The 27,510-nt window shown below is 38.9% G+C and overlaps 1 protein-coding gene across 2 annotated transcripts in view; it reads right to left on the bottom strand.

The window, feature by feature from the left end:
- Window positions 1-27,510, bottom strand: part of tenm2a (teneurin transmembrane protein 2a) — a 797,630-nt gene that overhangs the window by 65,996 nt on the left and 704,124 nt on the right. For both annotated transcript variants that reach the window (XM_060836884.1, XM_060836885.1), the window contains 4 exons: window positions 23,507-23,723; window positions 17,155-17,274; window positions 14,789-15,050; window positions 8,642-8,909 (listed from right to left, as the gene is read on the bottom strand). In XM_060836884.1, coding sequence (XP_060692867.1) covers window positions 8,642-8,909; window positions 14,789-15,050; window positions 17,155-17,274; window positions 23,507-23,723 — 867 coding nt within the window. The remainder of the gene's footprint in view (window positions 1-8,641; window positions 8,910-14,788; window positions 15,051-17,154; window positions 17,275-23,506; window positions 23,724-27,510) is intronic.

The raw sequence follows: 27,510 nt of genomic DNA on the forward strand, positions 1-27,510 counted from the left end.
AGCGCCATGACCACAAACTTCCTTTTCTTTTTCTCATTACAAGCATTTGAAAGTTGCTGCTAATGCACAGGCTGAAGGTGGCAGTATGAGCTTCAGTTTCAGCTGCTTCTTCTGTCAAAATCAAAGCGAGAGGAAGAATACTGAGTTTTATCCATTCCTCACGTAACTAAACTGACCTTTGTCTGCAGCTATGCTGAAAGGGACAGAAGATTGATCTGGCAGCTGGTGAATGCACTGAACAAGCAGTCGTGGGGTAAAGAAAAGCATCATTTTGATAAATATGGCAACAAAACAGACATGCAGCTGAATCTGTTGTTAAACTCAAGCCGATTTGAAAATTTAATTTTGAGCCAATAATCACATTTTCAGAACTGTTATCCTCCCAATATGGACCTGTAATCTCACTGCCACAAACACAATGAGTTAAATGGCCTTCAATTATGTTAAAGGTTAACACTGGCATATTGTTGCATATAAAGAATTAATAGGTTGACCTCTATGGACTTTTGTGCATTTTTTTGTTTAAGCAATGTGTTCCTTTGTTATGCAAAGACTCTGATTGGTGTGAGGGAGCTGAAATAAACATGCACTGTTAAGCCAAGGTAAATAAAGGCTCACATTTAATAGCGTCCATCGTGATCTCAAAATGTCTCAAAGAGCTTTGCAGATAATGAAGTATTATTGTAGCAGCAATGTAGGAAACACAGAGGAAAATTTGTACATAGCAAGATTCTATAAGCTATTTTATGACCAGATAATCTTTTTTAAAATAACATAAGTTGAGGATAAATATCAGCCAGAACACCAAGGCAAAATCTCTGCATTTGCTTCAAAACAGCCATAGAATCTGTGATAGCACCTGAGAGAGCAGGCTCGGTTTTACAGCTTATCCGAAGTAACACCTTTGACAGTGAACCACTCCCTTAATACTGTGCTGTGCTGTATCACATTTTGTATTCAAGTCTTTAGAGTTGGGTTTGAAACCACAGCCTTCTAGATAAAAGGCTAAAATGCTGAAACTAATCCATATCTGATGAAGGAAGCCTATAGATGATCCCACTCAGTTTATTTCAATTTGTTCAAATAATTCACAAGCATGTTACTTTACCCTGTGAATCAATCAGCACTCATTCACACATAAATGTTTATACGACAAAACAATAACTCAGCCATAAATATATATACAATTATACATAATTGAAATTATACATTTTGACTTTTTTCTTTATGTACTGATGGTATACCACAGTATTTAAATATTCTAATTGCTACTTCTCTCCTGTATAACTGCTACAGTTGGTTTGGAGTTGGATTATTTTAAAAGGTGGTATTTGACAATTAAAATCTCAGAAATTACTTAATTCATCCTGTCAGACAAGTCATTTTGAAAAAAATTACACCTCTCTTCAAAAGTCTGATTTCTTTTCGCTGTGATCTCTTTCCGACGTTAACGTTTATAACTCTGCATATTGCTTTGAGCTATTGAAGCTGTGAAAATGTTATAATCAAGGGTGCATTTTACAGGAGCCAGAACAACAACTGCCCATGTATTATCTGAAAATGTGCTATTGGTTTTTTCCAATCACAATTTGCATCTTTGTTTTTGGCCAAAATAACTTACACAGTGACTGGGAGGTATCCCATGTTGGCTAGACAAGCTGTTCAGGCCTGCAGGTGATCAGCAAGCATGCTTACATCTGACAGAAATATTTACATTGTGATTGTAGCCTTGCACCTCCAGAAGCACAGGACTCACTGGATAGCCTACTTTTCTCCATTGACCTGGTCCCATTGTAGAAGCTGGGCACAAGACAAAGCAAGGAAAATAGTCGTGCTGGGTTTCTACTCATTCTGCTCATATCTTGTTCCCTGAAGCATCCTTGGACATTCAGCATTAACACAGCAAACAATCACAAATCACACCTTGTTGGCAGCCAAACACATTGCTGGAAACAGACAAAACGCTTGTGACTGCACAATTGTGGTGACATATGTGACATGGTTATGACCCCCACCAAACAATGCTATTTTTTCAATTCTGCCTGATGGACAATCACCAATTTCTGCTGCTGTGCACAAAACATTACTGGGGGAAGAGGTGACCACTTTCTAGTGGCCATTGAAAGGATTCTCTGTAGCTGTTGCTGAAAGCTGGAGGCAGGTTTGGCAGATACTTGTAGATTTTGTAGCTTGAATGTATTTATAATTAGTGTCTCTCCTACGGTGAAAGATTTTGTCACAGGACTGATTCTTCCTTTCTCAACACATCCATTTCTTCCCTTTTAAGGTGCTGCTGCAAGGAGGTATCAATACCAGCTGCACTGCTAGATTTGCCACCCACTGATCATTGAGCTGGCAGCTCACTCAATTAATTTAAATTAGACCTCACCATGAAAATGGTTGGTTGGTTCCATGCCAACTCTCAGGTGGGCCCAGGCCTTGTCTTGCCCATTGCCTGTCTGATTAAATTCACTTTCTCCAATCTTTGTAGGTCAGTCTTGGACACAGTAAAAACAGCCCTATTTCTTGAGCAACTGACATTGCAAGTCACTAATGTGAGTATATTGTGGTATTGTGAAGACAATCATTCCATTGCCAAATTCCAATTTCTTCTGCTAGATATTTAAAATCTGCACCCTTATTTTAAAATACAGTTTCCAACGGAATGTGTAATTGCCCCTCTCTAATTAATGTTGTCTAAACCTTTGTGTCTTCCTGTTTGTCTCTCTGCCTCTGCAAAAACATTATTGGATAAATAAAACCTGATAAAAATCCCGTGATACTTTCAGTTTAAGTCATAAAACGTAAACCTGCAGTGCTTCTGTTCCTCACTCAACTTCCTTTTTAAAACTATTTTAATTGGAAATAATGTATTATATTGTTTTAAATAATATGTTCACATATCCTTGGACTTTCAATGAAACTAAATATGGGTAAAGTGAAAGTCAAGATGTTGGGCTTGAGCTTCAAGTCCCCAAAGCATATTAACAATGATGATAAGGCCATTTATAATTGGAAACATTCTGCGTCTTACACTGACAACGGGGTTGGATTTTTGGCAATCATTCAGCCACTTAGAGACGTTTTAAAAACAAATTTGGAAGTTTACATCCTGACAAATCTCAATTTTTTTCCAAAATAAGGGAATGTCGATTGAGTGAATCCCAGAACTGAGGAGACCTGAATTCAGCAGGACCATTTGAAATTAGCACTGATTTCAAACAGACTTCATTTTTGCTTTATGGGGGCTTTATTACAGATGTGGGAATCACATATTTAGGGAGTAGTCATAAATGCTCTTCAAACGTGGATAAGGTCTGCTTAATTGTTATGAGCCAGAGCTATTTAAATCTTCAGCCTCTTAATGAAACATGTGTAAAATTGATTGAAGCCACCAGTTAGAATTAAAAAGAATCTAGCCACTGGATTGTTCAGATTGATAGCACATCTTGCGTAGGTTTGAAAACAAAATTAGCATATTTTCCTGCCGTTTCAATAAAGTTCAAGTTGGACATTTCCCAAAAAACTGTTACCGCAGCGAAGGTCTTTATGAATACTTGATTGAGTTCCAAATTGTCCAAAAGCACTTAACTCAACAGGAATTCTGAGTTCATGGTTTGATCAATAGTGTAAAGAGCTATTAAGGGATTACCTATTTTTGATATAGATACTGAGTGCATGTTTGTTGCTTTTATAAATTATCCTCAGGCAAGGGGGTTTGAAATTATAAACTCTTGAATGCATATGATACATGAGACTTCTTTCTTCATTATAGTGATTAGGACCCTGAACAGTTTGTAGAAGTTTAATCCTTCTTCATCTCCACTTGGTTCTGCCATTGTGGATACTGAGGCGATGGAGGTGACATTGACATATAACTTAACATGGGGTATTAGTTGGCATGGAGACGCCATGTAGAATATGAGTTGGCCATGAGGTCATGGACGAAGCATGGAGATGTGGGGGTTTGGAATTGTGGGGTCATTAGGTTGACATGGAGAAAGCCTATGATACGTACCAAGGCTGAAAACTCTCACAGATGTAAGGAAAGTAAAGTTGCAATAGTCTTTCCATACTACAGGATGCTCTCTCATTAGAGATAGACAAATGCTTCAAATGCAATTGCAACAATTTTCCTGAAAACTGAGTAGGGGCTTCTATCCTGCCTGTCTCAGCACTCTCCACTCTGCGGTCACCAATGATACTTCTTCTGCCAGCCTGCACTGTTCCATCCTGGACTGCTTCTCTGGAACAAACATTTCATATATCACAGACCTTTGAACCAAGGTAGGTTGTAACAATTTAACAATGTAAGAAAGAGAGCCCAGGTCCACATGATTAATCCAACGTGCTCTACCATTCAATATGATCATGACTAATCATAAGCTTCATCTCCACTTTACTTTTTTTTTAAATACATTTTTGTGAGATGCTGCCTGGCCAGTATTTATTGCCATCTCTTGTTGTCCTTGAGATGGTGGTAGTAAGTTGCCTTCTTGAACTGCTGCAGTCCACTGGCTGTGGGTCAACCCACATTGCTGTTGGGAGGGAATTCCAGGATTTTGACCCAGTAACAGTGGAGGAATGACAAATATGGTGAGTGACTTAGAGCAGAACTTGCAGGTGGTGGCGTTCCCATATATCTGCTGCCCTTGTGCTTCGAAATGGAAGCGGTCATGGATTTGGAAGGTGCTATCTGAAGATCTTTGGTGAATTTCTGCAGCGCATCTTGGAGATTTTTTTGGTAAAACTTTGTCTATCTCTGCTTTAAATATATTCAATTATGTCACATAAACAACCCTTTGGAGCAGTGAATAGCAAGAATTCACAACCGTTTATGTGAATACATTTCACCTCATCTGAGCCCAGATTTATCCTGACACTATATCCCTTTGCTCCAGATTCCCCAGACAGCAGAAACAATGCCTCAACACATTCCCTGTCAAGTCCTTTTGTAATCTCAAACATTTCAATGAGATCACTTCTCAATCCTCTAATCCAGAGAAGAGAGCCTTAATTTTCTCAACCATGTAATGTCTCCAATACAAGTATATTCTTTCTTAAATACGAAGATCAAACTGCAAACTGTATTTCAAGTTGGTGTCACCAAAGCTCTGTACGTTTACAACAAGAAACTTGTATTCTTACTTCCCAATCTCCTTACATTAAAAGTCAATGTGTTATTTGCTCTCCTCATTACTTAGCGCATCATCATGCCAACATTGTGTGTTCTTTGTACAAGTACACTCAAGACTTTTGGCACACCAACACTTGCAAGTTCCAGTTTTTCTATTCTTAGCATCAAACTGAATAAATCACATTTCTCCAAACACTATATCTTATCTTGTACTTTGTTTTCCGTTCACTTATTCCACCTATGTGTCTTTTCAGCTTTTTTGTGTCCTCCTCACAGCTTGAATTTTCACATATTTTTGGATTTCATCAAATATTAGTCTGTCTCTTTGTCTACATCACTAGCACAGATTACAAATAGTAGAGACATGGCACTGGTTGCTGTGGCACTGTACTCGTCACAGTCTGCCAATGTGAAAATGCCTTTTTATCCCGACTCTTTTCTTTCTGTATGTTAACTAACTCATTTCCTCCATCAGCAAAACAGAATTCTTTTTAATTCTTTCTTGTGATTGGGGCATTCCTGGCTAGGCCGGTATGTGGCATAATTGCCCATCTTTAGTTGCCTTCAAGAAGGTTGTGGTGAGCTGCTTTCTTTAACTGTTGTAGTCTATTTGGTGTAGGTATAACCACAATGCCATTAGGGAGCAAATTCCAGTGATAGTGAAGGAGCAGTGATATGTTGTCAAGTCAGAACAGTGAGGGGCTTGGAGGAGAACTTGCAATGATGGTGTTCCCATGTACCTGCTGCCCTTGTCCTTCTAAATGGCAAAGATTCAGTTTTTGGAGGGTGCTGTGGAAGGAGCCTTGGTGAATTTCTGCAATGCATCTTGTGGATTCTACACACTACCATTATTTAGTATTGATGGTGGAAGGAGTGAACATTTCTACATATACTGTGAATAAATTAATTGCTTTGTTCTGGATGGTGTCAAGCCTTTTCAGTGATTCTGGAACAGTGCTTATCTAGGCAAGTGGTAAGTAGTCCATCACACTCCTGACTTGTGACTTTAAGATAATGGACTAGCTTTGGGAATTATGAGGTGAGTTACCCACTGCAGGATTCTGAGCCTTTAACCTGCTTTTGGAGCCATTATATTTATGTCGAGTGTATGATGCTGGAAAAGCACAGCCAGTCAGTCAGCATCCAAGGAGCAGGAGATTCGACCTTTTGAGTATAAACTCTTCATCAGGATTGTTTCGAAACAATCGAAATGTTGGTTCTTGAAATGTTGGTTCCCCTGCTCCTGACCTGCTGTACTTTTCTCGTGCCACAGTCTCAACTCTGAGCTCCAGCACCTGCAGTCTTCACTTTCTCCTGTTCAATTTGTGATCAATAGTAACTTTCAAGCTGTTGACGGAGTGGGATTTAGAAACAGTAATGCTATTGGATGTCAAGAAGTAATTATTAGATTGGTCATGATCATTGATTGGCACTTGTGAGATGCAAATGCTACTTGCTACTTATTAGCCCAAACTTGGATATTGTACATGTCTTGTTACATTTGACATGGACTGCTTCAGTATCTGAGGAGTTGTGAATGGTGTTGAACATTATGCAATCATCAATGAACATCCTAACTTCTGATGGAGGAAAAATCATTGATGAACGGGTTGAAGATGGTTAGGTGTTGGGCACTAGCTTGAGAACTCCTGCAGAGATGTCCTGGAGCTGAGATGACTGACTCCAGCAACCAGAACCATCTTTCTTTGTGCCAGGTGTGATTGCAATCAGTGGAGAGTTGCCCCCTGATTCCCAGTGAATCCCATTTTGCCAAGCATCTTTGTGCCACATTCAGTCAAATGCAGCCTTGATGTCAAGGACTGTCACTCTACTCTCATCTCTGGAATTCAGCTCTTTCTTCCATATTTGAACCAAGGTTGTAATGAGGTCAGAAGCCAGGTGACATTGGAGGAACCCAAAGGAACACCAATGAGCAGGTAATTGCTAAGCAAGTGCTGCTTGATAGCACTGTTAATTATGCTTCCCATTGCTTTACTGATGTTCAACAGTAGACCCATGAGGGTCATTAGTTGGGTTAAATTTACCCAACTTTTTCTGCACAGGATTGACTTGAACAATTTTTCACATTATTGGGGAGTTGATGGCTAAGTGGTATTATTGCTGGACTGTTAATCCAGAGATACAGATAATGTTTTGGGGACCCGGATTCAAATCCCATCATGGCAGATGATGGAATTTGAATTCAATAAATATCTGGAATTAAGAATTTAATGACACCTATAAATCCATTGCCAATTGTTGTAAAAACCCACCTGGTTCACTAATGTCCTTTAGGGAAGGAAACAGCCATTCTTACCAGGTCTGGCCTACCTGTGACTCCAGACTCTATGGCAAGGTTGTTGACTCTCAACTGCCCTCTGGGCAATTAGGGATGGACAATAAATACTGCCTAGCCAGCGATGCCTTATCCCATGAATGAATAGAGAAAAAAAAACTACATAGATATCAGCGGTGTAGCTGTTCTGGAACTGCTTAGCTAGAGTTGTGGCAAGTTCTGGAGCACAAAGCTTCAGTATTATTACTGGAATGTTATCAGGGCAAGTAGCCTTTGCTGAACCAAATGATTCAAGTTACTTCTTGATATTGGTTGAAGGAATTAAATTGTCTGAAACCTAACATCTGTGAAGCTGGGTATCTCCAGAGGGTGGGCCATCTACAAGATGCATTGCAGCAACTTACCAAGGCTCTTTGATGTTTTCCTCCAAACCATTCCCCCATTATGGAACTATGCTGCAGTTCCTTCATTAAACTCTGCAGCTCCCCTTGGAGGTGACAGAACAACAGGGACCTATTCAATCAGCTGCAATCTAAACTTTCACATGCCTATTCCTACAAAAATCATCACCACCAGCTTGGAAAATTCTGAGCATAATAATGTCAACAATTTAAATCATCCAGAAATGTTGTCAATAATCTCATTAATGACAAATTCCTCCACTGGAAATAAACAAAATGTGTTATCCGTTTGAGAAAGAAAATAAAGATGCTTTGTTATCACAATTTCACTAGATTTACTGGTACTTTTGCATTCCCTCATCGATCTTGTATATAATATGTACAGTGGGCATATTATTCCGAAACCTAATAGTCTGAAACTCTTCCTATTACACAACAGGATATATTTAGTTATACTGTAGCTGCTGTCCAGGTCCTTACTTTTCACACAAAGCCGCAATCTCTCCTATGCCACAAAGTGCAGTCCAACAACACAATGACTAAGTCCACAGCAATTTACATTTGCAAATTTTCATACAGAAACTAGTCTACCCACCATGAATAATATGAAGTAACAGCAAAGCCAGGGATGTGAATACAGCAGTTAGATGCAGTGATGTGTTACTTCAACCTGGCTGACAGTGTTGAATTTCACAATCCAGATCAATGGCTATACTTTGTGTAACCCACACCAAGCAATTTTATTGTATATTAATGTGAACAAAATTATAGAAGTTGCCAACATAAAAGCAGAATTTTAAATCATACCGACAGCTTCTGAGAGACCATAGACCTTTTGGCTATAGGCGTCAGTTTTGTCCCATATGTAGGTGTAGGCCAGGTTAGGAGATGCATGGAACCATTTCTGGAAGAGATGTCCTTCCACAGCGACCATCAGATGAACTTTAATTAAATTGATTGGCACAATGGATTGAGTCATTGTGACTTTCAAAAGGGATTTGTAGCCAGCGGTACGAGAGCTCAGGTAGCACAACTTCAAATTGGAGCCCGGGATTTCAACTGCTTCATGTAGAACCTGAACATGAGACAGACATATGTTAAAATACCTACATGGTAAAGCAGATACTGAGGACCTAATTTTAAAAATTGTAAAATGCAATTTTGTTAATGACTGATTATTATCCATTGTCTAATGCAGTATAACTGCATGTTTACTAACAGCAACTACATTGGAATAACCCAATCCATTACAAAACAATATCAAAGAAATTATTTTTATGCATTCTCTGCTTAGGTCAAAGTCCCTACTGTAATCTATTTAAAGAGAGAAGATTTCTTTAATCTTATTTTATGACAGAAGAGCAAATTTTTCATGTTCTCAAATGTGAAACTAGGGTCAAGTAGGTTGTTACAATACTTTCTTGACAAAAATGTACATTAACAATACAATGTATACAGTATAGGGATTTTTGGTTATTTCATATAATAAGTATAATAAGGGGAATGAACAATAATCACTGATGGGCATATACAACTATATAAGATACAAGAATATGATTCAGGTAAGTAGAATGTGGAACCTGTTTCACCACTTGATCAAATCATGAATGATCTGTATTGCCAGTCCATTTACTTTGAATGGCAATTCTTCCAAAATCTCTCGTGTGGAACATTGTATATAAAGATAACAGATTTAATGGGTAGAAGAGAGGTCTGCAAACTGTCCCCATGACATGTCCGGACTTGTCCTACCTGCCTATCTCCTATTCCACCTATCCACTCCACCCTCTCCTCCCCTACCTGTCACCTTCAACCCCTCCCCCACTCATCTATTGTACTCTATGCTACTTTCTCCCCACCGCCACCCTCTTCTAGCTTATGTCTCCATGCTTCAAGGTCTCTGCCTTTATTCCTGATGAAGGGCTTTTACCCGAAACGTCGATTTCGCTGCTCTTTGGATGCTGCCGGAACTGCTGTGCTCTTCCAGCACCAGTAATCCAGAATGCACACTTCACCCCGCAGGCTTCCTTTCTGAGGCTTCTATGGAAATGTTCCGATAATTTTTCCTCTTTGTGTCCACCATAACACCTCCTGTCTTTTCCAAATTGCCACCCGCCCTTTTCCTAGAAATCATTGGAAGTCCACACAACAACAGGGGCATACAAATTGGCCAAAAAAAGTAGCCAACCTGAAGAATGGGAGCAGTTTTGATTTAAGCAAAGAAGGTGAAAGGGAATAAATAAGAGAGGTAAAATTGCATCAAAGATTAAGATTGTGGGAACATAGAAACTGATTGCAAAAGCTGTTGCAGGAATATGAAGAGATAAAAATAAATGTAGGTCCCTTGCATTGAGACATGGGGAAACTTGTAATGGGAGAGCAAAGAGATTGGCAAACTGAGTAAATATATATCTGTTGTTACAAAGGAAGATGCAATAATGTCCCAAAAATGTTGGTGAATGCATGATCTATTGAGAGGGGGGGATCTTAAAGAAATCACTTTTAGTAGGGAAGTGGTGTTGGGGAAATTGATGAAATTCAACAAAGATAAATCCAGAGAGCCCAGTAATCTATATCCCAAATTACTTAAGGAAATGGCCCAAGAAATAAAGGATCCATTTGTGGTCATCTTTCAAGATTCAACAAATTCTAGGTATCATATGGTTTGGAGGGCAATGACTCCATTGAACAAAACAAAACCTGTCCTGACAATGAGAAAAATGCTTGAGTCCATTGTAAAAGACTTAATGACAAAGCACTCGGAAAACATTGTCTGGATCAGACAGAATCAACATGGATTTACAAAAGGGAAATCATGCTTTATGAATTTAATTGAAAATTTTGAGCAAGTAATGAGGAGAGTTGATAAGGGAGACCCTGTAGATGTGCTTTATTTGGACCTTCAAAAAGCTTTCAATAAGGTCCCACGTCAGAGATTAGCGTGTAAAATAAAGCACGGGGGATTAGAGGAAGTGTACTGACATGGAGGGAGATCAGTTTGGCAGATGTGAAATAAAGCATAGGAATGAACAGATCTTTTTCTAAGTGGCAGGGTATTGCAGGGATCCGTGCTTGGACCCCAGCTGTACACAATGTATATTAATGATATATTAATGAGATGGAATTAGTTGTAATATCTCCAATTTTCTGTGAAGAGGATGCAGAGATGCTTCGGTGTGGTTCGACAGGTCGAGTGAGCAAGGAAATGAAGTATAATGTGGACAAATGTAAGGTTATCCACTTTGGTCGCAAAATCAGGAAGGCAGATTATTATCTGAATGATGACATATTTTCAGTCACTGAAATTAAACAAACATTTTCAGTCGTGGTGAAGAAGGCAAATGGTATGTCAGCTTTCAATATGGGAGGATTTGAGTGTCAGAGCAGGGATGGCTTGCCGCAATTATACAGAAGATTGATGTCTGGAGTCTTCTGTGCAGTTTTGGTCTCAGTATCTGAGGAAGGACAGTTAGGCCATGGGGGGAATGCAACAAATGTTTACCAGACTTACTGATGTATGAAGAGAGATTGAATCAATTAGAACTATGCTCACTAGAGTTTAGAAGAATGAGTGTGAGTCTCATAGAAACCCATAAAATTCAAACAGGAGTAGGCTGAGTAAATGCAGGAAATAGTTCAGGCCAAAATGTTAAATGTTTTTAAGGAATTAGATATGGTCCTTAGGATTAATGGGATCAAAGTTGGAAAATGGTACTGAGTTAGATGATTAGTTATGATCATCTTGAATGGCACAGCAGGCTTGAAAGGCCAAATGGCCTACTTCTGCATCAAACTTGATGTTTCTATGTCTGAGATCATCGTTACTTGCCTCCACAATGTCCATGGTGTATTATGGCAAAGACCACTGCTGCTGGCAATACACCCAGGTTGCCAACTGCCCAATAGGACCTCTTTTGTTGATTGGCAATTTTTTTCACGTCATAATTATTAAAGGCCTATTGAGAGTTGAGCCTGAAGAGAGGAAACCTTTTTGAGTCCTATCTATACTGTTGCTTCTTGTGTGTATCACAACAACTGGAATTTTTCCTTGCATTTCAATTTCTTCCCCAGCCCTCAGGAGACATCTTTGACTTTCGCACTTGCTGGCAGCATACCTATTGAGATTGGCCCAGTCAATGACAGAAGATAGTCTCCAACCCACTGGTCATCCAATCTCCTACTAAGAATCACATCACCTTTTACTGCCCACAATGGTTCCCTACACTATGGTGCCATGGTGAGTTTGCTCATCCACCCTGTGGTTGCTGCCCTCATTCACAAAAGCTTCAAGAACCACAAACCTACTGGATATCTGCTCAGGTGGAGGCTCCTCCATTACTTTCAATCAGATCTCCATACTTTTCTCTTCATAATCACATTCTCCTGACCCTGACCACAAACCCAATCTGAAGTACTCAAGCTAACAGATGTTATTGCTTCCTGGAACAAAGAATCCAGGAAACTTTCTTCCGTTCCTGATGGATCATAGGCATCCTACTGCTGTCAACTCTGAATTAAAATTCCTTGACTTGCAAATGCTCTCTGCAGATGCAGCTCTTGTGGATCATAATTGTGTCCATAAGCTCCCACCTGCTACAGCTGCAACACATCGTCTACCCTGTTATCTTTATTGTGTTTAACTTAACTAATTGGTTTTCATATTTATAAATATAATTCAACTATTATCTGTATTTAAAGTAAGTTATTTATTTAAAGTTAATGCAATATTTAGATCTCTTCAGTACCATTTAAACTACCGGTCCACTTGCTTGGAATAGAATATTAAAAGGAGAAAGTGAGGACTGCAGATGCTGGAGATCAGAGCTGAAAATGTGTTGTTGGAAAAGCGCAACAGGTCAGGCAGCATCCAAGGAGCAGGAAAATCGACGTTTCGGGCATGAGCCCTTCTTCAGCCCTCATTCCCGAAGAAGGGCTCATGTCCGAAACGTCGATTCTCCTACTTCTTGGATGCTGCCTGACCTGTTGCACTTTTCCAGCACCACATTTTCAGCATAGAATATTAAAACTCAGCAACTAATCACCTATGTGCTGAACTAATTAATGTCTTTCAATGCTCACCAGTATTGGAGACTGAAAAAAATATGTAAAAAGCAGCACCTCCTTCCCCCTTCTGCAGGGAATTCTGACCTGCACCAAATTCCTAAGTTAGCACTTATTTCTTGTCATACTCAGTTCTTGTCAACTTCACTCCCTGCTCACACTTAGTCATAGTTTAACTCAACATGTATTTAACCCAGATGTTTCCAAGCTGGTAACTTAATTATTTATGTTTAATCACTTGAGTTTATTATTTTTACATAACGTGTTCCAAAAGTCTCTTTGCCTTGCCTCAGAAGGTTAAACAGCATAAATTATTATTAGACATCTATGAATCAAATTCTCAAAAAAGTAATTGTTTTTAATCCTCATCACTTATTGCCAGTGGTTTTCTTTTTGCTCTGTGGAAGTGGGCTGTACTATAGGGTTGGAGTGGAGAGTTATTGGCAGGGAGCAATGGTGTAGTTGGTGATTACAAAGCAATAATGGACTGTTTGGGATTGTACTTTGAGAAAGAAGGACTGATTCAGCTGCTAAAACTCTGTAAGTATTAGTGATACTCTACCTAAATACCTGGTCCACAACTGTACAATAATACTAAGGCAATACAAACCAGGAAATTGAAGCATACAAAGTAGATTTGTACTCAGTTGTTACAACCTATCTTTCCAAGCTGATCTTTAGCTTCAACATTACTTATATATACTCTCCTATAGCATCAACTTTCCTGATATCTCCACTCCCTCCGACTCCAGATTCTCTTATATAGACATTATTTTAAGATGATTATTACAGCAATTATTTTCTGCATAGCTAATTTGTTGATCGGAACTATCAACCTTACATTCCTGAAAGGAAGAGATAATCAGGCCCTTCCACACAAATAGAAAAAGAATACAATTAGGTGCCATTCACACAATCCTCTTTGAAATCAAATATGACACAGTTACGCGAGAAAGCTGGGTGTAAGTCACCCATCTGCATAAGAGAAAGGAAGTTGCAAAATTGGGAGAATCAAAACTAAAAGGAAATCATGCAGATTTGCAATAGAAAGATATTTAATTTGATGAAAATATTCAAATATATGATGTTATGAAAACTGCATCCTTTTACTACTTGACTTCAATGCAAATAATAGTTAAACAAGAATGCAATAGCCAGATGACTTGCTACCATTCATTTTATGTTCCCATTTTCTTGTGTTATGTAGTGTTTCAGCTGTTGTTTTACAGACATGAAAAGGATCTCTTAATCAGGTCTCAATTATCTCAAACCAAATGGTTAAATGTTACAATTTCACAGTCCAAATACAAATTATCCAGAGGGAGGAATCTGACTCATGTTCACAATGGGCATAAAATCAGTATGGCAAAAATTCCATATTGCATTTCTTACTTATCTCAGACTTGAGATGTTTGATTTTGGATCCTATTTAAATGATGGCAGTGCATTATTAGTACCAGACAGGCACTGTGCTACTGCTTGCTAGAAGGGAAGAGTTGGAAATGGCTAGCCCCTGTACTGAGCCAGCAGGCAGGTCAGATCTTGCAGATAAGGTTTGGGGCAGGAAGGCATGGGGAGATGAGGAAATCACTTAGAGGGCTTCAAAGAGGCTGGAAGTTAGACAGAATTTTTTTGGTTCTGGCTACAGGGGGATCTAGATTAGAGCGGTGTTGGAAAAGCACAGCAGGTCAGACAGCATTCGAGGAGCAAGAAAATCAATGTTTCGGGCAAAAGCCCTTCATCAGCAAAACAAATCAGCGCCTCCCTCCCCGACTGAGAATTTAACTGCTACTACAAGACACCTGGCTGTGAAGTGAGGTTATTCCTCACACATCTGATTCCCCAAATCCACCCCATTTGATTTGTTTTCCACAATCTTTGCAGTGCACTTACTTGGGTCTCAGGAATAATGGGGTTCTGCTCAGGAGAAGAACTAAAGAAAGTTGAAAGTGGTGAAGAGACAAGAATTGGTTCAGGTCGCACAAACCCACTCAGATCACAGCTTGGAATAGTGTTTTCTTCAGTCTTCATCACAAGAGTATTCATAGCATAGAATGTGTTCCATGGAAGCCAGACCGTGCGCTCTTGGCTTAGGAATGGAGCACGCTCAAAGTGCAATGTAAGTGATGCACCACCATTTGCAATCAAATCAAACCTAAGGGGAAAATAAAATAGCCACAATTAAAACAGAAGTCAACCTGAAACTGAATCACGCTATCATTGATATTTTATGACCTCAGGCAATATAATGATGACCGTCAAAAGCATTTTCCAATGCAAAATTCTCAATTTATTGTTTGACCGTATAAATAGAATTATTAAAATCAGAGCAGTGGAATAGGCAGGAACTTGTGTTGTTAATAAGAGAAAAATTAATTTTTGCTATATCCCTAGTATTAGAGAAAAATTAATTTTCTCTACATCCCAAATTAATTATTAAAAGGCATATTTTTTCCACAGTAATTCGCAGTGCACTCGATCAGAGTGCATCCCATGGCATTGTTCATAAGTCAGCTGACGCATTGCTTCATAAGAGTAGAAGTGTCACACAAGGTACTGTATTGTAGAATGTATAATTCTACTGCTGAGGTGAAATTGTGTGTAATCTGATATGTCCCTTCAAGGTGACAAAGCCTGATTGCTGTAAAAAGCTACGAGGTCAACTTGAAGTTAATTGCTGTTCGGAATGATTGGTAGCTACTTCCAAACTCCCAAATCAAGTCAGAGAAAACCAACATAATTGTACGTTTCTCGCATTTTCAGTGGTACTTGAATTGCAATGGATTTCAAGTTATTTCCCTTTAACAGTAATAAATTGGTCACAATATTGCACACTGTCAGGTGCAGAAGATTTTTTTTTCACCATCAAATAAAAGTCAAAATTACCAAATATCAGTCAGATAGGTATGGAATGTCTGATAGTATGGCAAGGATGAAATCTAAAACAATGTGCATAGGGCAGTTAAAGCAATAATCTGCACTTTATAGATTCCAAATACATTAAATTAAACTCTCAGAAAAATATGTATTGCTGCACTATTGGACTAAAATTCAAGAGTGGTTGGAGACATATCAGCGAGGACAATGCACAAAATATATGTGGAATGAATGTAGGGAGAATACTGGGGTTAGAGGGTTCTGTGATTCAGGGAAGTCCATTGGTGGCTACACATTTAGAAATGGCTGGACAAGTAGTACTTCCAGTAATTTTATTCTGGGGTCACCACAGGTAAAAATGGAATCATGATTGTAGAGGAGTCGGCCATTCATACAATGGGACACCACAGACTGAAGTAATGCTGTGAAAGATAGGAGTGCAATTCCTGCGAAACAATGCTAGAGAAGGGTGCAAATACAGACAGGAGAATCAACGTTTTGGGCATAAGCCCTCCTCCTCCTTGGATGCTGCCTGACTGGCTGTGCTTTTCCAGACCAACAATTAGGACTGAATATTAAAGAACAAAGAACAAAGAAAATTTACAGCCCAGGAACAGGCTCTTTGGCCCTCCAAGCCTGAGCCATTCCAAATGTACTGTCTAAACTTGTCGGTCAATTCCTAAGCATCTGTGTCTCTCTGCTCCCCACCTACTCATGTATCTGTCCAAACGCATCTTAAATGAATCTACTGTGCCTGTCTCTACCATCTCTGTTGTCAACGTGTGCCAAACGCCCACCACCCTCTGTGTGAAGTACTTGCTGCGTGTATCCCCCTTACACTTTCCACCTCTCACCTTGAAGTGAGAGGTGGAAAGTGGTGCTATTGGCACAAGTGGTGCTGAAAATGATCTAAGCAGAATCAAGGAAGGTCTGCATGAGTCTAGAAAGAAATGGAATGAGGGCCTGAAATTGGGAGAAAGGAAGTGGGAGTTGGCTGAAATGGATCTTGATGTTCCTGCAGTAGAAAAGGAAAATGTGAGCCTGAATTTCAACTTTTGCAGGTAATGAGCTGAGCTGGAAAGAGATATGCGAGGGTGATGGGATGGAAACTTGATTTGGATAGTCTATAATAGCCTGATGGAAGAGAAGTCCAGTCATTGTTACTGTCCATATCAAAATATGAAAGATGATTATTGGGTGAGTCTCTGTACAGTCATCTCTTATCCTGTGCCTACATTCTGGACCAGTCATCTCCCTCAGGTGAGGAGAAACATTGAAGAAACTATGAATTAATAAAATAAAAAAAATCAATTAAAAATGTAGGTATTTAGAAACAATGAAGAAAGGGCCCTGCCAAAGAGAAAGTCTAATTATCAACTTACGTGCCATCCTGACGAGTAATCGTGTACCCATACTGAGGATATTTGACAAACGATACGTTAACTCCAACCAATGGTGTTCCATCCTTTGTAAAGACTTGTCCTCTGATTAGTGAAGCTAAGCTGTGATTAAACAAAAGGCTAGTTCTAGGTTGAATATTTTCTTTTAATTTAGTAATGATACATCACATAAAAGGCTGGTTTGGTAACACACTTGAGGATTGAATACTTTGAGCAGTAGAAAGCTATGATGTGTGTTTGTTATAGAAATCTCTCATCCCAAATGCAAACACACATAAATATTGCAACGTGTTAATTCAGTAGACACAGATCTGCAGCCATTTACCATTGGTAAATATTGCACTGTATAAACTGTCAGCAAAAACATTGGTGTTCATGACTATCTGGGGTCAAATGGCTTCAAGTCATAGGTGATTTTTGTAGGTACCACTAATAAACAAGACAGACTGCTTGATCATAATAAGACCGACCTAATTTAGGCAATAGGTTACTGAGACATTTGAAAATATCTCTTTCAATGTTTTGCACTTCAATTTGGAACCAATTTTATCTTGAAAAACCACATTTATTTTCACTCAAGTTAACAAAACAACACAAACCATTAGTATTTACCCTGCAGCACACCATCCCTGGTCCTTTTTTATTCATTCATTTGTGGGATGTGGTAAGGCCAGCATCTGGTCCCAGCCCCAACTGCCATTGAATTAATTGACTTGCTAAGCTATTTCAGAAGGCAATTCAAAGTTAATCAGTGTGGATCTGGGGTCTTTTGTGGGCTAGGTAAGGATGGCTAATGTCTTTTCCTGAAGGACACTAATTCTATAAACATTCTGATACATGTAGCAACTTGAATTTCTCTCACAAGCAACAAAGTGATACAGTTTCTTCACCGCTCCTCTGCTCTACAAGGAAAGAACTTACATCGATGGTCATTACCAGTCATGACATTAACAAGCTGCGCAATTAGCACAGTTATGTCCAGTTGCCAACATTTTCACATTTTAGCTGAATAATACTGTTTCCTATGTGGTTCGAGAAAAGTAAAGATGCATATTCCAGACTTGAGGTCTGAGAAATATTCCACAATGGAGCACTTTCCACAGCTGCAGCTGCTGTCCAATTTGTCAAAAAAGTGGGTAGCTGATAGGTGTGCTCAATAACAGACGATGCAATCACTGGATACATAAATTGTGAATTTTTTGGAAGAATCACGTGCAACACAGAATGCTGGGGTAATATGAACTATGCAAGCACATTTGGAGCATATCTGGAAGAAGTCCAAACACAGTAGCTACTCTTTTTGTAAAATACTATGAAATACACAATATTGTTGAACTTCCTTTAATTTTATTCTGCTGGAAGCAGAAGTAATCACTCTCTGTAATTAACAAGGTAATGTTGCTCGTGGTTGGTGAATTTTTACATTTTCCACTGAAATATCTACAATCAGTCATGACTGAAATTTTAATTCCAATCTTCCAATCTTCAGTAACCACAAAGTATGCAATTAAGGTAAGATGGTCTATTTTTCATTAGGTATTTTTAGATTCAGCAATACAGCTATTTTTGTATGTGATCCTTTGCCTTATGCATACTATATATTTTTACTTATCAAAGTCGAAAGCTCAGGATTTAGAACATACAGCATTTAACTGTATTGATTGTAGAAATAGAAGAATAGAGCAGATTCCCTCTGATAGTACAGGGGGAAAGGCTTTCAATATTTGGGACTTTGGGATCAGTTCCATCAGAAGTAGAACATGTATAGATGGTTTACGCCTCAACCGGGTTGGATCCAAAGTCCTTTGTTAGTACTGTTGGGAAGAATGTAAAGTAACATAGGGATGGGAGCCAAGATCTACCATTATGCAAGATAAACAGGATGCACAAAGGATTTGGAAAGGAATTTAGCACTAGTGCAAGAAATGGTAAGGAATCAGTTGAGATCAAGCTAAAAGGAAATATATTCAAATCTAATTCAGGTTTATGGTGCATTTTGGAGAGCTGCAGGCACAAATAGTTACGTGTTAAAAGAATTTTGTGTTAATAAGGGGGATCCAACTCTAAAAGGAAAGATTCTGGATGCTAAATATCTGTGGTTACATGATTTTCAGAAAAGATTGCAAGTGTGGCAGTCTTGACTTAGGAGAATATTACTGCATTGAAGAGGGAAATAGGTTGCAAACGCTGATGGCAGAATTTATCTGGTTAGAATTAAGAATTAATAGAAGTGTCATTATACTACCGGCTGTGCCCTGAAGGTCAGCAACAAATGGGAAAGGTGTAGTGGCGCAAATTTATAGGGAAATCATAGAGAGTTGCAGGATCTGTACAGTCATGATTATAGAGTTTTAATCATCCTAATATAAACTGGGGTGGCAATGCAGTAAAGGACAGAAAGAAAGCAGAGTTGCTGAAGTATGTTCAGCAGATTTACACTGATCAATACCTTTCCAGGCCAACAAGGAATAAGCCATTTCTGGATCTCATTCCAGGGAAAGACAAAGGTTTAAGTGGGTCAGTTGGGAGTACAGCAACATGTGGGGGACAATGTAAATTGTGTTACAAGGTATGAATTAACCTTGGTAAAGAACAAAAAAAGAGTAGAAAAACATAACTGAAGAAATTCCAAATTTAGAGGATGAAGAATGCATCTGCCCCAGTTAAACTGAAATGAAATACAAGGCAAAACCATTTTGGAATGATGAGCTGTGATAAAGAGGAAATAGTTTGGGTAGAGCCAGGCTATATTCCCAAAGGATCCCATAGGACAATCAAGCCAGTCTGGCTGTACAGCAAAATGACAAGATAAACATGGTAGGCATCAGGTTGATGATATAAATTGGAACCAGGTTGATTATAGAATGTTAAAAGGAACAGCGAAAATAAGAGAATCAGAAAGAGAGAGTGTGAGAAGAGAATGAAATTCACATTAGTCCAAAAGTCTTTAAAGGCATATAAGTATTGGGTAATTAGTTTGCTCAGTTAGCTGTCAGCATCATTGAAATCCATGGAAGAAAAGGAATGACAATTCAGTTGAAACAGAGAGTCATGTTAAATGATTGATTTGTGGACTGGGGAAAGGTATTCCTGCAAATAGTATGAAGACAATTGCTTTTCTTGATGTATATGAATGACATATACATCATATAATGTACAGGTATAATTAAAATAATTACATATGACACAAAATTTGGAAGTATTGTGAACTGTAAGGAGGACATTGATAGGTTTGAAGAGGACAAAGAGAAGGCTGATGAAGTGGGTGATTGGGAGTAACTTTACATTTGACAGTTGAGGACCAGAAAATGTAGATTGGCAAAAGGATGAGCAATGTACGGCATAAGACAGTGGTGGAGGGAGATTCAACTGCGGCTTTCAAAAGGGAATTAGATAAGTATTTGAAGATAACAAATTTGCCGTGTTACTAGGAAAGAACAGGGAAATGGTTTAAGAGGTGACAGCGTAGCTGTGGCAGTTATGTCACTGGATTAGTAATCCAGAATCTCAAGCTAATCGTCTGAAGACATGAGTTTGAAACCCATCATGACAGGAAGTGAAATTTGCATTCTATTAAAAAAAAGTGGAACAAAAAATTAGTCTAATAATGACTATGCATCAATTGTATTAAAAATATCTGATTTATTAATGCACTTTAAGAAAGAAAATCTGCCATTGAAACCTTGTCTGGCCTGCATGTGACTCCAGACCTATTACAATGTAGTTGATTCTTAACTCGCCTTCAGGAAATAAGGGATACAACAGAAATGCTAGTCTGGTAGTGACACCATCTGCATAAACAAATTTTGAAAATACAAGCTTGATGAGTTGGCGGGCCTCCTTCTGAGCTGTAACAATTCTATGATTTTATGCTCAAGCTTATTTCAATTTAATGGTTTCTACATAGATTCATCTGATCTTTGTTGATTTTTGAAAACAAGAGAATATCATAATACTCAGTAGTGACTGAAGATTTAACTGACACTCAAATTTATTAAATGGTAAAAGAATGAATGTTTATTACAGTGACACAAAGCACATTTTGTTGTTGTTATTAAGCTCAATCATCTTCTCAAGTAAGCAGAAAATAGCAAATAATTGCATCTACTGCAAAAAACTGACGTGCAATTTCTATGAGGTTTATCAAGATTCACAGACGCTATCTGGTCTGATTATCTCTCACCAAAACATCAGACAGATTCCTCATTTGAACCAAGAAGGCTAAGAAACAGCTTTCACAAAATAACTGAAACAAAAACAATTTAAGTCAATGTTAAAATTCCTGCCAAAAAGGTGTAAATCAAATGCCCAATAACGTAAATTGTACAAGATGTTTTGGACTTGAATTAAATGGTTTGGCAATCGCCTCAGGTACCTGGTTGTAACATAATCTGTAATAAATTGCATAAGCCTTTTTACAAATCGAGCTTTGTATAAGAACTTCTTACACGTTGTCACTATTTGAAAGAAAATACTATGGTAACATTAGACAGAAATGTCAACCTTTATCACAGTGATCATTCAACAGCACGGGTTCAATTACTGGACTGGCGGAGGTCACCATAGACTCTTCTTCTCACCCTTTCCTCTCACAAGAGGCACAGTGGATACTCAATTAAACTACCACCAGTCATCTCTGTCAAATGAGACAGCTGTGGTATAGTAGGACTATAGTGTCTTTACCTTCCTTTTACCCAGTTCTGGTAGCCTTACAGCAAAACCACCACATTTATTTGGTATTCAATTAGTTTGTTGAAATAGGATTCAGGAATATATCTCTGGACTAATAACCCAGGGTCCCAAGCTAATTGGTTGGGGAGAAGCTTTCATTGGGATTTCCAGGCCAGGCTGGATAATTGACTCTGGCCTCCCTCACTCCAAGTAATACCCTGATATTGCCTGACAGGTCGTTAAGTTGTCATTATTTAGCCACTTAAAACCTTCAAATGGCTCATGGATGAGAGGGCCACTCAATGGCTCTCCCGTGGATAAAATAACTTTGAGACAAGTTCGCGGTGCAGTACACATGGTGCCCAATTTTCGCCCACCTCTCTTCCCTCTCCTGCTATGTCATACATGGGGACCAACACCTTGAAGAAGAAAGCTTCATTTCATAGCCCACTGTGATGATTACTCCAAATGTAGAATCACCCATAGCTATCACAGCAATTAAAATGGAGGTGATGGGGGATTCATTTTAACTCTCAAGAAAACATGGTTGTGGAAAGGAAAGTTCTTCACCCTTTCAAACTCAATCTATCCACTATCCATGGATAGGGATGGCACTGTGGCTCAGTGGTTAGCACTGCTGCTCCACAGTGAAAGGGACTCAGGTTCAATTCCACCCTTGGGCAACTGTCTGTGTGAAATTTGTACATTCTCCCCATGTCTGTGTGGGTTTCCTCCGGGTGCTCCAGTATCCTTCTATATGCAAGTTAGGTGGATTGGCCATGCTAAATTACCCAGAGTGCCCTGGAATGTGCAGGCTAGGTGGATTAGCCCTGGGATTGCAGGGTTACAGGGATTGGATAGCATGTTGTCCTTCGGAGGCTCACTTTGGAATTGATAAGCCAAATGGCTTGCTTCTGTACTGTAGGGATTCTATGATTCTACAAAAAACATGACAGAGAAAGGAACTGAACTCAGATTATGAAGTGAAATCTGAGTTATGAATGCAAAAAAGCAGTATTTAGGGATTCTATGATTCACTCACATTTTCAATGCCTGAGAGTGACCAGTCTGCTCCTGGGCAGACCAGTCAATGGAAGCATTTCAGTCGGCTGCATGATTCTACTTAGATAAAACTTTTGACTCACATCAGTTAGCTTTCCCATAACTCAGGAACCCAAACAGATCAAAATAGGTAAGAAGAGCTGAATCCCCAAGCAAAGTACCTACACAGCATTGTTTGTGGCAGTTTCCTTCAAGATCAGCAGATTTACACAGATGACTGTCAGTCATCCTGGCTGCTGAGGAGGAAACCTCCTGAAAATTTGCATAAATTCTGCAGGATGTCCAGGGAGCCACAGTCTTCATAATACAGAAGCTAAGGTATCTGCAAACTTGCAAGGGTGACGGAGACAGATACTTGTAGTCGGACTGAATCAAACAGTGAACTTGGCATATTTTGTAAGGAAGCTTACAAACTGACAAATTCAGAGTTGACGATCTGTAATTGCGCTGAAAAATCTCTGCTTAACCACCAGAAACAAACAAACCTATTTTCAATTTTTTAAGGTTAACCAAAAATTAAATTTGGTTTAAAAGTGAACTTCATGCATACTTTTGCTTTCACATTTATCTCCTTATCTTAAGAAAAGAGAGCATTCCTTACCTGCCATTGAAAGGATTTTCCCCTGGTATTATATGAGTTCTATCTTTGCCCACTAGGAGCTTAATGCGATCGTAAAATGACCTCACAACTTGAGTCGAGAGTTCCCATTGGTTCTGCTGAATGATGTCAAGAGGGTCATGTGAACCATGACAAAGTGGGTTAGACTGACAGTTGGACTGAAGGCAGCAGTCTGGATCCATGCAATCGATCAGTCCATCTACATTAACATAAAGAGGGATACATTTATTTAGTATATTTAGATTCAATCTTGCAATAAAATTGTCATGTCCTAGTGTTACTTTCTCACACATGGGCATTTTACAAGGCTGGTCATGGCAAATGTAGTTCCATTTTAAGTCACATATTGTTGGGAATGCTGGTTCTTCAGAAGACATTTCATTCCTCTGTTCAGGAATATATTGAAGACTTCCAGTATTACAGGATACAGCAGGATTTGGATCAGTTGGAAAGTTGAGTGAAGAAATGACAAGTAGAGTTTAATCCGGACAAGTGTAAGGTAATGTATTTTGAGAGGTCAAATGCAAGGGGAAAGTATTCACTAAGTGACAGGACCCTTAAGAACATTGATATACAGAGAGACCTTGGAGTGAAAGTCCCTGATAGCTTCCTGAGAGTGGCAGTACATAAGGTGGCAAAGAAGGCAAATGGTACACTTACCTTCATCGGTCAGGGCATTGTGTACAAAGGTTGGCAAGTCACGTTGTAGCTATATAAGACTTCAGTTAGGCACATTTGGTCACCACACTGTAGGAAGGATTTGGAGGCATGAGAGAGGATGCAGGAGAATTCTATCAGGTTGATGCCCAGATTGGAGTGTATTAGCTATAAGGAGAGGTTGGACAAACTTGGATTGTTTTCACTAGAGCTTCAGAAGCAGATGGGCGCCATGGGAAGCATTGATAGGGTGGGTAGTTGGAGTTTTTTTCCAGGATGTAAATATCAAATACGAGGGGGCATAGGTTTAAGGTGAGAGGGGGAAATTGTATAGGTGATGCACAAGTAAAGTTTCTTACAGGTAGGTAGCTGGAACACGCTGCCAGTGGAGGTGGGAGAAGCAGATACGATAACCAATTTTAAGAGGCATTTAGATATACACATGAACAGACAAGAAACTGAGGGATACAGATCTTATGCAGGCAGCTGGGATTAGTTTAGAATAGCATCAAGATCAGCACAGATACGGTGAGTGATGGGCCTGTTTCTGTACTGTACTGGTCGATGCTTAATATTCTTGAAGTTACAGAAAAGGTAGGAACTCTGTTTGGTTCAAGCACTTCCATGTAAAAATTCTTTAATTGGCTAATCAGACTATTACTGTTGAAGTGGTTTTATTGTGCATAAAACATCAGTTTAAAATGATTAACAGTGTAGTTTGAGATGCTTCTGAGGATTTGAAAAGATGTCATCAAAGTATTAGTGCTTCTTTGACATTCCACTGAAAGGATGAAGAGTCCCTCTGGGACTTTAAGGTCTCTGTCAATGTTACTGTTAAGTAAGCTACTTTACAGAGATAGCTCACAACTTCTGAGTTTCCACCTCACAGATGTAAAATTATCATATCTGTGATGACAAAATCTTGATGAAATGCATTATTGGATATCTTGCTCATGTTGAATTTGTGATAAAATTGACCTGGGGGGCATTTCAGAGTTGTCCTGTCCAATACATCTGGCAAAATATATATTTTTCAAAAATCATCAACATTATGTATTAGAGGAAAATTTCTCAACCTGTAATCCCCATCAACCCATTCCACATCTTACATCCCAAACACTTCTGTGAAAACTGCCTCTTTAAAAAGTTGTTCAATCTCTTCTAATTATATTTACATAGTTATTGTGGTGATTGTGAATTGAAAAGCGGGAAAGGAATTTTGGTACTCAAAGTATTGAAGACTGCTAACCTGAATAACAAATGTTATATGACAGAGTGAAATATGACAACATAACCACCAGCATATGTATATGTAAATACTGAAGAAGGTATGTTTCTTTAATAAGACAAATGGACTCCATAGCATCATTAAACCTTTTTCTTTGGCATATATGACAAGAAATGGTAAGATTTTACATATTACCAGTACCTCATTGATCTAGACAGTAAAAAAGATTGGTTTTATACTTATTTTTGTTCTAGATTCTCATTACTGGGTAAACCTGGCAGGGTTTCGTGGAGTTAGACAGTTAGTGGACTCCTCATCTGCCCATTTTATTCTCATGAATGTCTCCCAGAGAGGCCATCAGTCAACGTAAGCACATTCATCTGTCAGCCAGTCCCATCAGAAACACCGTTACACAACAATCTCCAGTAAATTAATCTGCCACCCAATTCTACATTTATCTTGCAAACCATCAAGTACCCATCAAACTGTGAAGAACTGCCACTTCACAAACCAGGAGGCTGAAAATTTGATATCACAGCCTCCTTAGACAGCAGCATCAGCAGAGTCTCAGTGGTGTACTATCAGCTACAAAGGAAGACTTGATGTTCTCAGGCAGTTATTGCCCCAGAGAATTAGAATCACATCAACTTTGTTATTTGCTTATGTATATCATCTACAGGTACAATATTATTGCAGTTCATTTGACTTCAGCATGACATTCTTAATCCTGAAGGCGAATCATTGTTGAATTTAATAATTATGTCAATATTTTCATCAACATTAATCTTCAATCTGGATCACTTTGGGTGAGCTGGGCAAGGATTCCTGCTCATGTCTGATCTGACCACATTTTACTGACAGAAGTGAGGTGCAGGAGCAAATGCAACAGTGCTCAGCTGTGTGCTTGTCACAGAAATTAATCTGTGGAAAGCTGAAGGAAGGGCTAATCTAGTTCGTTTGACTTAGCTCTCACACAATATTAAGGTTGACAGTTTTGCTCCCTCATGTTTCAAGTCTCAATCTTTCCAGCTACACAGATGTTAACTCTTTCCCAACAAATTCCTCTAACGATGACCTTACTTCCTCTGAAGATCGTCCTCCCATTAACATCCTACTTTATGATTTCCCAACTGCATGTAGCCTGTTTCCACCTTCTTCCAAAGACAGGGTTGTACTAGCTGACTCATTATTTAATCTTTTCTTGACCCCTCTGACCTTGTTTCTTTCCACTTGACTCTATTTATTTCTCCCCTTGTCTAGAATCTTGTCACCTCCCATCTGCTATTCTTCTGATAACCTGTGGCTATTCCAATAATTTTCAGTTTCCTGGATCTATTGGCCTGCTCCTCCCTGGCACAGCCCAATCCCTTTACACATCCATTCCTCACCAGCATGGTCTAAGAGCTCTCCTTTTTTTTTTAAACACAGGTCTGAGTACTCCCGATTCCCAACAATCTTCCTCTGCCTGGCTGACCATGTTATCTTATTAACACCTTCTCCCTTATCTTGTCTCACTTTCTCCAAGTAAATGGTGTAGTCATAGGTGCTGCATGGAGTCTACTTATGCCTGTATTTTTATGAGTTTGTGGAGTCATCTTTGATCCAGTCCTATTCAGGTTCCCTTTCACAAATGTTTCCCTGGCACATCAGTGACAATAAAGGTGCCACTTCCTGCCCTTATCCAGAACTGAAAACATTAATCAATTTTCCTTCCAACTTCCACCCATCTTTCACCTTTACTTTTCCATTTCTGACTCTCACTTTCCTTTCTTTGACTTGTGTGTTTCCATTTTCAGGGATAAACTGTTCATTATAAATTGACCAATTCCCACAACTACCTTGACAACAACCCTTTACATCCTGCTTCTCGTAAGAACTCCATTCTATAGTTTCCCCACTCTTACAGTTTCTCTGTCTCTGTCACATCTATTCCAATGTTGTTACTTTCCACAGTGGTGCTTCCAATATGAATTCATTTTGATTGATTGATTTATTATTGTCACATACACTGAGATATAGTAATAAGTTCATAAGTTAGCTTGCTATGCTTGAAGGTTTGTTTTCAGACGTTTCGTCACCAGTCTAGGTAACATCATCAGTG

Source organism: Hemiscyllium ocellatum, chromosome 16 (assembly GCF_020745735.1).
Source record: "Hemiscyllium ocellatum isolate sHemOce1 chromosome 16, sHemOce1.pat.X.cur, whole genome shotgun sequence".
In the NCBI taxonomy this organism is placed as follows: domain Eukaryota; kingdom Metazoa; phylum Chordata; class Chondrichthyes; order Orectolobiformes; family Hemiscylliidae; genus Hemiscyllium; species Hemiscyllium ocellatum.